This window comes from Felis catus, chromosome A1, assembly GCF_018350175.1.
Source record: "Felis catus isolate Fca126 chromosome A1, F.catus_Fca126_mat1.0, whole genome shotgun sequence".
Taxonomy (NCBI): domain Eukaryota; kingdom Metazoa; phylum Chordata; class Mammalia; order Carnivora; family Felidae; genus Felis; species Felis catus.
The window spans coordinates 207,479,671-207,492,990 of NC_058368.1; the positions used below are offsets into that span (position 1 = coordinate 207,479,671).

Below are 13,320 nucleotides of genomic sequence, written 5' to 3' on the forward strand. Positions count from 1 at the left end.
AAGATCAGGAAATGTTACATCACAAAAATTAAGGGAACAGAGAGTTTGAAAGCATAAGAATGGCCAGTCAGGTCAGATGCCTCTACGGAACAGAGATCAGGGCAAGAAGTGTCGCTCAAATTTAGCAATAAGAAGTCTTCAATGGATTAATAAAGGCCAAAGGCAAGTGCAATAGGTTGAGCATCACCATGTAGTAAGGGAAGAAAGTTGGTACAGACTGAAAAGGAAATGTGGTTAACAAAGGTAACAGCAATAAGAGACAACCAAAATGAAGAAATCAAGGGGCTGGATGTCTCAATAAAGCAAAGAAAGAGGATATTGAGAGCATGCGAGTGAGGAAATCATGGTCAGACAGTAGGATACCGGCATTTTCAAAGATGAAGCCATTACAGGTGTCAGAATGATGCCAGGACTGTGGGTTAGATGGAATTAAGATAAATATTCATAGAGATGATGGAATCAAGGAAGAGTGAGGCAGGATGGTACTTCGGAGAACACTGAAATAACTTAAAGTAAATAAAGGCTGGAGTTTGAGCGGGGAGGGAGATAGAGGGCAGTGTCAAAAGTCCTGGGTGACTGTGGACAGTTAAGAGTGTTGGTAAATAGAAGAGTAGAAGGCGACCCAGCTAGACCTTGTCAACTTCTAAAGAGGAAAGGATTGTACTGAGTCTTTCCTTAAATGAAGTGCTGTAACGTAATCTAGTGGGCCCTAAGTAGTTCCATGTGACTGTAAACAGATCTGAACCACAGGAATTCTTATTACTGTAAAGGGATCGCCAGACTTACATCACTCCCATTGACCTTCACAAAGAACCCCAGAACTGATCGATTGAAAAATCGTTCTCTCTTTCGTTACAAAAGAGCTCATTTGAAAGTGCTGTAAAAACAGCACAGAACCAGCAACGAAGAGAGCTGGAATCTGATGCTGCCCCTACCCCTGACTGTGTGACCTTGGTAGTGTCACTTCCCATCCCGGACGTCATCTTCCTCCTCTGTATTTATGTATTCGTCGATTGATGCATGTAATTCCCAGTATCTGTTGAAGCCTAGTGGGTGGTAGGCACAATCCTAGATGTTGGGGACATAGCAGCAAGCAAGGCACACCCGAAACCAAGAGGCCCTGCCATGTGAGGGTTCTCATTTCCTCCAGCAAGTGTGTATGTTCTAAGTGAAAGCACCACAATTTCATTTGTAGTGGTCTAAGACCTGTGGATCTTTCAGGATTTAGTCAGAAACAGATATGGAATGAGATGGCAGCTCCAACTTGAGATCCCTGAACACTGAGGGAGTCCATAAAATGGCTAATAATAAACTTGCAGAACACTTTCCATCACTATAAGAGAGCCAAATGCAAATTATGCTCAACACATTCACACCACTTTAGCCAAACTTAAGTGTTTCTACCTGATGGTCACACATTCTAATGCACACATGTGTGTGTCTCTGCCTTAAAAAGTATTATTATTGTGCAATAAATATAATTTAATGCCACAAAGTTTCCAAGCAAATCGAAACCAAAGGGAAATTTAAAAAAAAAAATTTTTTTTTTAATGCTCCTGAGTAGAGAAAACCTTGTGAGCCCTCGGCAGAGTGGAAAACTCTGACATTCGAGCTTGAAGCCATGTTTGTTCAAATCCCACCTCTCCTGCTTCATACGTGAAGCCTTGGCTATATTTCCCTGAGGCTCATCTGTAAAGCTAAACCAGAAGCCTACCTTTTATGCAGTTGAGAGGCTTTAGTGAGAAATTTTCTAGTTGCATGGTGTTTAACATGACATAATTAAAATAATAGCAACAGAACATATGTGTGGTGGGAAGAGCCTGAGAAGTGGAGTTGGACACACCAAGTTCAAATTCTAGTTTCTCACCAACCAGAGATGGGCGAGGCCAGACAAGTGATGTAATCTCAGTGCTTTTCGGTTTCCTCAACTGTAAAATGGATTATTTTGAGGATTAAATGAAGCTGTATATATACATACACACACACATATATATATATATATATAAACTTGACACATTATAGAAGTTTGATAAACATTTATCCTTTCTTTTCTTTGAAACCCATTACATATTAAATAAAAATATTATTCTTTTCACATCTCTAGTCTAGCATGCTTCATTTCTCCTAGATAAACACTGAAGTATAAATGTCATTTAACGACATGTCAGAGCGGTACGTGGTGGTGCAATTGGTTAAGCGCCCAACTCTTGGTTTCGGCTCAAGTCCTGGTCTCAGTCTGTGAGACCGAGCCCCACGTCAGGGGCTGATGCTGTGAAGCTTCCTTGGGATTCTCTCTCTCCCCCCCTCTCTCTATCCCTTCCCTGCTCTCTTTCACTACCTCTCAGAATAAATAAATATTAAAAAAAATAAAATAAAATAGAGGGGCGCCTGGGTGGCTCAGTCAGTTGGGCGTCCGACTTCGTCAGCTCAGGTCATGATCTCACCATCTGATCCATGGGTTCGAGCCCCATGATGGGCTCTGTGCTACAGCTCAGAGCCTGGAGCCTGCTTCAGATTCTTTGTCTCCCTCTCTCTCTCTGCTCCACCCTGTCTCACGCTCTGTCTCTCTCTGTCTCTAAAAGATGAATAAACGTTAAAAAAAAATTTTTTAATAAAATAGAATAAAAATATGAAAATATGTCAGATACATAGACGTCAAGGGCAGAGAAGACTTAAATACAAAAAATGTAATGTATATCGTATTTTATATATTCCTAATATATAATATATAATTAATGTGTTGTTGTTTTATTTTACTGTTCCTATTCATTTGCTACGTTACATTTAGCCTGAACCACGGGAATAAAATAAATAGAACTTCTACAGAGCAATTCAGCATTCAACCAGCCAGGTAAGAAATTTCCCTTGTCCCCTCCTCCCTGCCTCTGGGGGGGGTCAGTCAGTCTCCAGGGACAGAGGTGGTTTTCAATCTCCCTTCACATTGAATTATCGAGTCAAGTAACACAAAGTCTAACCCATTAGCATTAGGTCTAATTAGCATTAAACATCATCTTATCTTGCCTGCTCCCAAGTTCCTCTTTCGGGAGGTATCCTGGCAGGGTCCAGAGCCGATTCCTACTGTATCTGGCCCCCTTGTCGTTAGCTAAGACTTACAAGAAGCGTCCTTGGGCATAGATTTAATCATTGCTATAGTGACAACGTTGCTGCATACATTCGAATCACCGCATTACTTGGCAATTCTGCACCGTCTGCAGGTTAACAGCAAGCTCAGGAACCGATGAAATTAGCCCCCTTAGACACCTAAAACTCTCCACTCAACAAGGAGAGGGAGGCAAGAAAGCCCGTGGCGGGTAAATAACTTCCACTCTAAGTAGGACCACTAGAAGAAACGTAAGACTGTGCTAGAAAAACTAGCTGTCTGTTAACCCTCCACCCCACCCTCTGTTTTATCAGTTTGTGTATGTGTTCATGTTTGAAAACTGCTTATTTGTAATTAATGAATATTGATGAAGGCCCCTTAAGTCCTGTGTCAGAAAATATTTGTCCAAAAGCTTAATGACGTAGTGTTTCTCAAGCTGGTCATTCAAACTTTCGACCCTGGCCACACGTTTGAATGACCCAGCAAGCTTTAAAAAAAAACACCGATGCAGGGTCCCATCCCAGATCAATGAAATTAGAATCAGGTAGGGGGTGGGCAGGCATCAGTGGCTTTTCACAGGTCCCGCCCCGGGGACCATTCTATTCTATCGTACAACTAGTGTTTTAAGAATGGTTGTGGTATCCACGTTCTCTGGCACTTCAAAAACATCTTACCCTTTGCACAAGTCCCGGAGAAAGTGAAAATACGAAGGGGAGGGCATCCTTTACGATGGATTGGAGCAAATTGTTCCGTTTCAGAATCTGTCTTGCTGATGAGTGTGTTTCTGAGATAAGGAGAACGTGTCCTCTTGTGGGACAGTGTAAAGCCCTAGGGAGTTTACTAGATTCTGCACAATGATCCCCCAAGCATATACAGAAAGCCTACTTTATAACCGCATTTCACCCTTTGCTGCACCCATGTGGAAATAACGCCCACAGCTCGCTCTCAAATTGTGTCGTATATGTCCGTGCCTCCTTTTCTACTCAAGGCAGTTCTTTTACTGATTTTGAGTTTATGCCTCTATGAGAATCATCCACAGACCTTTCTCCCCCAAATTACACACTCTGATCCCTTCCTCCCAGAGTCTCCCGAGACGGGAAACACTGGAGTTTTGTTTTTGTTTTCAACACTCCGGTTCACGTGAGCCAATTTAGCACTCACCGTCTCGTTGGCAGAATGTGCTCATCAATATGAGAGGACAGTAGGCCACGAATTACAAAATGACTCTCCTTTGATTGGACTTTGGCTCCCAGGAAGTCCTGTTTGACAAGAATCCTGACAGAAAACAGGCAATAATTGTCCCACAGTTCTCTGGCCCTTTGCAAATAAACGCCTTACAGGACCTGTCTGGCCATTCCTCACGGAGCTGCCTCGAGAGAGCAGATGTCTGCCGGCCAGAGGTTTGCCTTTGCAATATGCATTTTACAAATAGGTGTCCTGAGTGCTGGGCCCACTCCTAGGTGAGTCCCCTTTTCTGTTTGTCTCTGGAATTTCACTGTTTTGATATTTATCTCAAGGCCTACTTCTTAGCAGGAAAGCAGATAAAATTTCCACCCACATTGAGGTAGACATCCCCAAAGTTTAAACTTTGAAAAGGGGTGAGAAAAGTGCAGGGGTGTGTCTTGGAGAGTTTTGTAAGGAAACCTGCTGCTGTTTCCAGAAAGTTCTTTCAAACAAGCCATTCACATGTTCAGACCGAGATAATCTTTAAATACTTGGAATTATGAAGCAAAGCTGGTTTTCACCAGAGTATGTTTCATAAACCTGAGCTTATCGGTATCTAACATATGAGAAGGTTAAAATTAAAAAAAAAAAAAAATCTTTCCCTCATTCTGCCTCAATGTCCAGCACTCTTAACTTTTGGATATGTCACCTTCTTGCTCCCATGTCAGGCAAAGGTTAAACATTTGGCCTTTCCTCCTTGACATTCAAAGTTGTGTCCAGAGGCACACATTTTGACCTTAGGCCTAGGGTTAATTTCCTCCTTTTTTTTTTTTTTTTAAATATGAAATTTATTGTCAAATTGGTTTCCGTACAACACCCAGTGCTCATCCCAAAAGGTGCCCTCCTCAGTACCCATCACCCACCCTCCCCTCCCTCCCACCCCCATCAACCCTCAATTTCCTCCTTTCGAGAAGAATCACCATAGCACAGACCTGTCAGCCCTGCTTCTGGCAAAGACTTACTTTCTCTCCTTTTGTTCTGATCCCATTTGGGAACTTGTAGCTCATTCCAGGCCAAGCCAGGATGTGCTTACCAAACAACTACGCCGTATCCAAAATTGCTGGAGAACATGTAGATCTGTGCCATCCGATACGGCATGATCTGACTTGGGGACAGTATTGAAGTATTTCTGGCTTTGACAGTATGGTCAGGGGATACTATCTGCCCAAACACTGTCTCCTCTGCTCAGACACTAACCGCAACGTGCTTCCATTTCCACTTTGGTCGTTTGACTCCTGTTTTAACCAAATTCTATTCTGGGATCTGATGTCCATCTCGAGCACAGCTTTGCCTCCCTGTCGGCTCCACTGGGGACCACCATGCCTCCTGGGCCCCCCTCGGCCTGTGGTTTGCTCACAGGGCTACAGCTTCCAGCAGAAGGGGACACAGAGGTGCCGCACAGACCAGCACGGGTCTGGGTGAAGCGCTTCACCAGGCTTCCCTTTGCACCCTCACTTCCTCTTCCGCGTTAGCTAAAAAGCATTTTTCCATTCGGAAGATATTTTCGCTTACTGGGCATTGGGTGCAAAGGGGATTTGGGAAGGCGGTCACTACAAGTTGCTTTAGCCTTCCACCCTGACGCTTTCTTAAGTTAAAAAAATAATTCAAGCAACCCACATTCCTGGATTGAGACTCCTGCTGATCAAAAATGAGAGGCTGTGAGGAAGGCTACATCCGCTTTGAAGTTTGTGCCCTTGGGTCCTGGCCTCACTCAGCTGTCTCAGGGGGAACCAGAAAGCCCCCCGCCCCTGGCGGGCCCCCCAGCTCCCAGCAGCTGCACTGCTGAGCTGGATTTGGCTTCAAGCACTCTCACCACTAGGCTCTCAAGAGTTTGTTAGGGTTGCCCGGGCTGGAACACTCCGTGCTCTGCCCTTTGACAGAGGGTTGAGGTCAAAACACAGTGTTCGGATCAGTCGTGAAGTGAGACACATAGTTCAGCCAGAGAACTGGAGTTTGCAAATGACTTTTTTAAAAAATTTATTTAGTGTTTATTTTATTTTTGAGAGAGAGAGAGAGAGAGAGAGAGACAGAGGACGAGAGGGGAGGGGCTGAGAGAGAGGGAGACGCAGAAGCAGGCTCCAGGCCCTGAGCTGTCAGCACAGAGCCCGGCCTGGGGCTCAAACCCACAAACCCTGAGATCATGACCTGAACCAAAATTGGACATTTAACCGACTGAACCACCCACGTGCCCCACAAATGATTTTTTTAAAACACACATTTGATCAGAATGGAGCACTCCTCTGGAGCAAGCCTTCCCCAACTCAAGGCGGCATTACTAGCTAACAAACCATGTAAGTTTGGGCAGATTACTCAACGTTTCTGCACCTCGGTTCCCTCAAGGGTTGTATTCGTTTCCTAGTACCACGAACTGGGCGGCTTCAAGCACCAGAAACCTATTGTTTCACATCCTGGAGGCTAGAAGTCTGAAATCAAGGTGTTGGCAAAGCAGTGCTCCCTCAGAATCTGAACGGGGTTCTTCCCCAGTTTTGGCAGTGGCTGGTGATCCCTGGCATCCCCTTGGCTCACGGCTACATCCTTCTAGTCTCTGCCTCTGTCACCACAGGGCTAGCTTCACCTCACCTTTCCTCTGTGCACGTTCCTCTGTCACGTTCTAAATTTTCTCTTCTTAGAAGGACACCAATCATATTGGATTAGGACCTACCCTAATGGCTTCATTTTAACTTGATTTTTTTTCTGTAAAGACCCCCTTTCCAAATAAGATCACATTCGGAGGTACAGGGGTTAGAACTTCAACTTGTGTTTGGGGGGTGGGACACAATTTACCCCATAACAGTGGCAATAATAGCACTTCCCTAATAAGGGTTTGTGTGAAAGTTAAATTATATTCCATATATTGTACTTACAACGTCTGTGCCTGGCACATGGTAAAAACTCAGTACATGTGAAATATTCTTTAGAATTATAACTTGCTATTACTTTGATATGCTTTCTGGTTAGTAAAGGGAGGGATAAAGTTCCAGCCAGCCTTCAGGGGATATCATATGGCTGCAGATACTTCATCTGAAGCCACAGCGACAGTGAGTTATTGCTACTAGTGAACTGTTGGGGATATTAAGAATCATTTGTTTGCAAACGTAAGAGTGCCCGTGAGAATAGGTCCTGAGCAGGGCATCATCTCTTCTGTTTCTCAAGGTAGGATAGAAATGTTAAAACCAATGCGTGAGTAGAGTAGTAGCTCATAATACTGGTCTTGGAGCCAGAGGGCTCGAGTTTGATTCCAGGGTCCATAGTTTATTAGCTCTGTGACCCTGGCAAAGTTCTTAATGTCTCTAAATCTGTTCCTCACCTGCAAAATGGGAATGCAAACATGACTTGCTGGGTGAAATTCCTGAGATAATAAAGGCAATATCCCCAGCACAGTGATGGGGTGGCTTTGAGTGCTCCGTGAGTGCAGCTCTCATTATTTTTTTCCTTTTGATTTGTAAATAACAACATGTTTACATGGTTCAAAGACCAACAAATATAATAATATATACATTGAAATGTCTTGAGAGAGATTTGTGTTATTACATATAAAGTACTTAGAATACTACCCCTCTCCCAGTATACCCTGTTCCCACAGGTAACCATCTTTATTAGCTTTCTGTGTATCCTTCCAGAATTTCTTAGTGTAGATTAAAACATAGTGACATATATAATCTTATTCCTCCCCTTTCCTTTACATACTCTCTTACACTTTGCTTTTTCCTTTTTCCTTTACAATATATCCTAGAAAACCTCTCTGTATCAATTGTCCACACAACTGATCACTTTTCCATTGTGTGGCTATACGCCTCAGATAATCTATCTTTTATTGATTAACACTTAGGTTGTTTGCAGTCTCTTGTACTATTAACAGTGTTGCGATGAATACTTTTATTCCTATATCATTTTGCAAGTGGATAGTTGTACCTGAGGATTAACTCCCAGAAGTGATGTAAAGGAGTCAAAAGGAAATCACCTTTGTGACTTTGCTAAAATTGCCCTACGGCCCTGGGAGGTTGGTATTACTTTGCACTTTCCCCAGCAGAGTATGTTTATTTCCCCACAGCCTTGCCAATTTCTTGATATTTGCCAGTCTCATAGGTGAAAAAATGGTATCTTCAAATAGTTTTAATTTCCCTCTCTCTTTTCTTGTTATTATTTCTTAGTTGAGGTGTAATTGATATACAGTATCCTATTAGATTCAGGTGAACATCATGATGATTTGATGTTTTTATACATTGCAAAAAACTTCCCACAATAAGATTGCACATCCTTTCATATGTTTAAAGGCCATATGTATGTTTTTCTTTGTGACTGTCCATATCCTTTGCTCATTTTTTCATTGAGCCTCTTGTCTTTCTCTTATGAATTTCTATGGCCACTTAAAAAACCAGTCCTCTGTCTCTGGTAAGAATTAAAAACACTTCCCCAATTTGTCATTCGTATTTTGACCATATACATGGTGTGTTTTTAGTGTGATTATAATTTTCGTATTTATATTACTCTTTATTTTCAAATAATTAAGAAAGAGCACTAGACTGGGAGTTAGAAATCCTGAGAGGGATTTAGTAGGTGGCCCTTGGAGAGGAACTGCCTGAATTTGAATCCTAACCTGGCTATCAAGTACCCTCTGCTGTGTAACTTGAGGAAAATTACTCACCATCTCTGAGGCTCCGTTCATTATCTCTAATGTGCGATAATACTGGTAACATATCTTACAAGGCTGATGTAAAAATTAAGTGAAATAATAAGAATAAAGACTTAGAGGAATTCTGACATAAACTAAGCATTCACAAATGTTAGCAATGATTATTTTTTATGTTTACTTACCTTTAAGAGAGACAGGGAGACAGACTGTGAGTGAGGGAGGGGGAGAGAGAGAGGGAGACACAGAATCTTAAGCAGGCTCCAGGCTCCTCATTATCAGCACAGAGCCCAACGCGGGGCTCGAACTCACGGACCATGAGATCGTGACCCGAGCCGAAGTTGGACATTCAACCGACTGAGCCACCCAGGCGCCCCAAATGTTAGCAATTATTATTCAATTTATTTGAATTAAATTTATCTCAGTAATCTGGACAAATGCCCACACCTCTGTTAATGGGAAAGCCAGGCTTAACTCTTAAACTGAAGATATCCAAATGTCAGTCTTTGTCTTTTATGTTTTTGATATTCATATTCAATACAAGCTAACAGATATTTATTTACCAACTACTATCGGACACGGATGGTCATTTGTTTATTCATCCATGTAATACAGCAAATATTTACTGGGTTTGTGACATGGGCCAGACATTGGATCAGGAGCTACAGGGTAGTACGAAACATGTCATGGGGGTCTCTGCCCTCACTGGGCTGACAGTCTAGTAAGGAATATAAATAAATAAACAGCAATTGAAGCTCAGCCCAGTTCTCTGAGTGAAGCCCATGGTGTTAAGAGAGGTGGACTCCTATGAGCCTCACCATTCCACTCTGCACTGGCTTCATCTGTCCTGGCCTCCGCAGGGACTTTGCTCCTCTAACTCTCCCTCTCTCTCCTGCATCATCAACATCTCCCTTTGTACCGAATCATTCCCATCAGCATACAGACATGTTGTAACATTTCCCTTAAATGTTGGCTCAGTCCTCCGGCTTACCCCAGACCTACACACTCACATCCAGCCTCATGGTGGGAAATGGCACTTAGATTCAGACAACGCTCACATTTATTTGCACGGAGCACACTGCTTCCCTTAGCGCAATGTCTGGTTACTTAAGTCAGCATCTCTTGAACATCTAACGGCCCAAACTTAACGTGTCCGAAACATACCCACTGATTTGTCTCCCCATCTTCACCCAACCTGCACCACTACTCACTGAGTTACTCAGGCAGTAACCCGGGACTCACCCTTGACTCCTCTGTTCGTATCCTTCCCACGTGCAATCTAACAGCACATCTGTTGATATTGTCTTGAAAATATATCCCAAATCTGCCCACTGCTTGCTACCTCCACTGTGACTATTCTCGCCCAAATCAGTATCATTTCTGGCTTGTATCCACCCTTGCCCACACTCCACCAGGCAACCAGAGACATTTCTAAATCTTTTGAAAACATAACTCCGGGTGTTACTCCCGGTCTCATACTCCTGTAAGAATTTCCATCAAGCTCAGAATCCAATCCAAGCTCCTCACCACAGCTTACAAGGCAGGAGCTGCACCCTACCTGCTTCTCCAGGCACCTCTGCTACCTTGCCTTTTGCTCACGCGGCTCTGTCGCCCTACTTCTGTGCTTCTGACATACCGCCCTCAGGGCCTTTGCATTTATTTGCCCCTAGCTTCGAACACTCTTTTTCCAGACACTCACACAGCTTCTCTCTGAATTCATCCAAGTAGCTAATCAAATATCACCTTCTGTTCTGGTCATTTTTGCTGTGTAACAAACCATCCCGAGACGGTTGTTACAACTATACCAATTATTTTATTGGTTCATGAGTCCAAGGGTTGAATGGGCCCGGTAAAGTGGTTTTCATGGGTATCCCATGTAGATGTAGTCAGATGGTGGCTGGGCCTGGGATTGTTATGGTGATCTCTTCACTCATGTGTCTGTCATTTGGGCTGGGAAGACCCAAACAGCTAGGGGCTGGAACAGTTGATTCTCCTTGAGAATCTGTCTCTCGTGTTCTCTCTTGCTCTCTGCTCTCCATGTGGTCGACTCAAGGTAGTCAGTTTTATTCATAGTGGGAAAAGGCTCCCAGAGCAAATGTTTTTAAATAAGCCAGCAGAACTCGCATGGCTTTTTCTAACCTAGTCTTAAAAGTCAGGCAGGCTCATTTCAACTGTGTTCCACTCATCAAGGCATTGAGAAAAACACTACCAGCTTCAAAAGGAGAGAACACAGACCCCATTTTTGATGGGAAGAATGACCAAAAAAAAAAAAAAAATCGTGAACACGTTTTTAAATCACCACACCTCCTCTGAGAGGGCCCTTTGACTACCCCATATAAGAAACCTCCCTCCCCTACTCCAGCCCCATGGCACTCTATCCACTTACCCTGCTTTATTTTCCTTTACAGTTCATATGTCTTAACTGACACTGCATGTTATATTTGCTGGATCCTCGGTTATTGTTCTCATCCACTAGAATGTAGGCTCCATGATGGCAAGAACATTGTCTTGTAGCCCCAATCACTTAGAACAATTCCTGACACAGAGCAGGCCCTCCATAAAGGTCCTTGAATATAGGCTCACTGGGAGCACACAAAACAAGCTCTTAAATAAGTCTTGGTAAATCAGGAAAGGTCCTGAAAAAATTAGCATTGGGCACTGCTGTTATATTGTCTTCTCGTCTTGATGAATCGCATGAACTAAGAAAACTGGCAGATCCGTGGGTTAAGAATGCAGTCCTAATTAGCTTATATTTCTCCACTCAGAGGAGCCGCATTGTCTTATTTATTGACAAAAAGATTCCTTCCCACAGCAGGTGTTTTTTCGCCTGGAGTGTGAGTTGCTCCTGGAGGTTTCCTCCTACTAAAGCTGGAAATATTTTACGGCTGGGAGATGGAACCAGGCGTACATCAATGGCCCTTCATTTAATGCATTTCTGGCCCAGAGTTAGACCTCCTGTCATGCTGATATACATCACTTTGATCTGGGAAATGACTTTCAAGCTGAGATTGAAACACTTGGAGATAGGTTTTACTTGATAAACGCATTTCATCTAGGAATCCAGACAGTGCTTTACAAATACTTCTCCACTCAGTCTAATAACTCAGCAGGGTGAAAGGCAGGTGGTAGGCATTGTACATATACAGCCCTTGAACTACAAGAGATTATCTGCCTAGTGAGTCAGACGAGCTTGGGAGGGAGCGTTAGGCTCAGAAGTCCCTATCCAAGAACACTCACCTCCTATCTTAACATTTGCATACTGCATTCATTTCAATAGCCCATTCCTTTGGCACAATCTACTATTTCCTCCTAATAATTCCCCACAGTCCTGCCATATTTTGCCTCCAAGTATCCAGGTACCTGGTGCATGAAGGGAAAACAGCCAGAAGTTCCCACACTTTTTAACTTATTTTTGCCTAATTTCATATCATTTAGGTTTAAACTTAAAATAGATCCAGGAAGGAAACAAGTTGTCCAATTAATGTGCTTTACCTGGAACTGCTATACTAGGAAGGAAGGAAGGAAGGAAGGAAGGAAGGAAGGAAGGAAAGAAGTTTTTGTTAACTTTCATATCTCAAAATGTCTAAAAATCATTAAACTATTATATCCAAAAATTATTGACTAAGCTATGACCTTTTAAGTCATTTCAAAGAGGCTTTGATTAGTGATGTAAGGGGAGGTAGCATGGGGGACAAGGAAAAATTGCAGTGAACTAGGAGCAGAGAGAGGTAAATTCTCCACCTGGTTTTGCCATTAATGCCCGACTTTGGATAAGTCCTGTAATTCTGGTTTTAGTTTCTCATCTGTAAAAGACAACTAATAACACCTACCAAATTTACCCCTCGGTGGTAGAATGAAAGATTAATAAGAAAATGAGATTTGAAAATTGACTAGTAAAACTAGTAGACATATAGAAGAAACTGCTTAATAAGAAAAAGAAAACACATTTATTGAGTATTGTGGGCTGAATTGTGCCCACCCCCAATTCATATGTCGAAGCCCTAACCTCCAATACCTCAGAAAATGACTGTTTGGGGAGATAGGGTCTTTAAAGAGGTAATCAAGTTAAAATGTGTTCATTGGGGGGGGGGTGCTCTGATCCAATGTGACTTATAAAAAGAGTCCTTATGAGAAGAACAAATTTGAACACAGGCCGTAGAGAGGAAAGACCATGTGAAGACACAGGGACAAGATGGCCATTTAGAAGCCAAGGCGAGGCCTCAGAAGAAATCAACCCTGCAGATACCTTGATCTCAGACTTCTAGACTTCAGAAGTGTAAGAAAATAAATTTCTATTGTTTAAGCCACACAGTCTGTAGTATCTGGTTATGACAGAACCAGTAAACCAACAAATACCCTGTGCCTG

General features: G+C 42.8%; 1 protein-coding gene across 1 annotated transcript in view; it reads left to right on the forward strand.

The window, feature by feature from the left end:
• The first annotated feature begins 4,399 nt into the window (after window positions 1-4,399).
• Window positions 4,400-13,320, forward strand: part of C9 (complement C9) — a 53,437-nt gene continuing 44,516 nt past the window's right edge. The window contains exon 1 of the mRNA XM_019811604.2: window positions 4,400-4,560. Coding sequence (XP_019667163.2) covers window positions 4,484-4,560 — 77 coding nt within the window. The 5' untranslated portion in view covers window positions 4,400-4,483. The remainder of the gene's footprint in view (window positions 4,561-13,320) is intronic.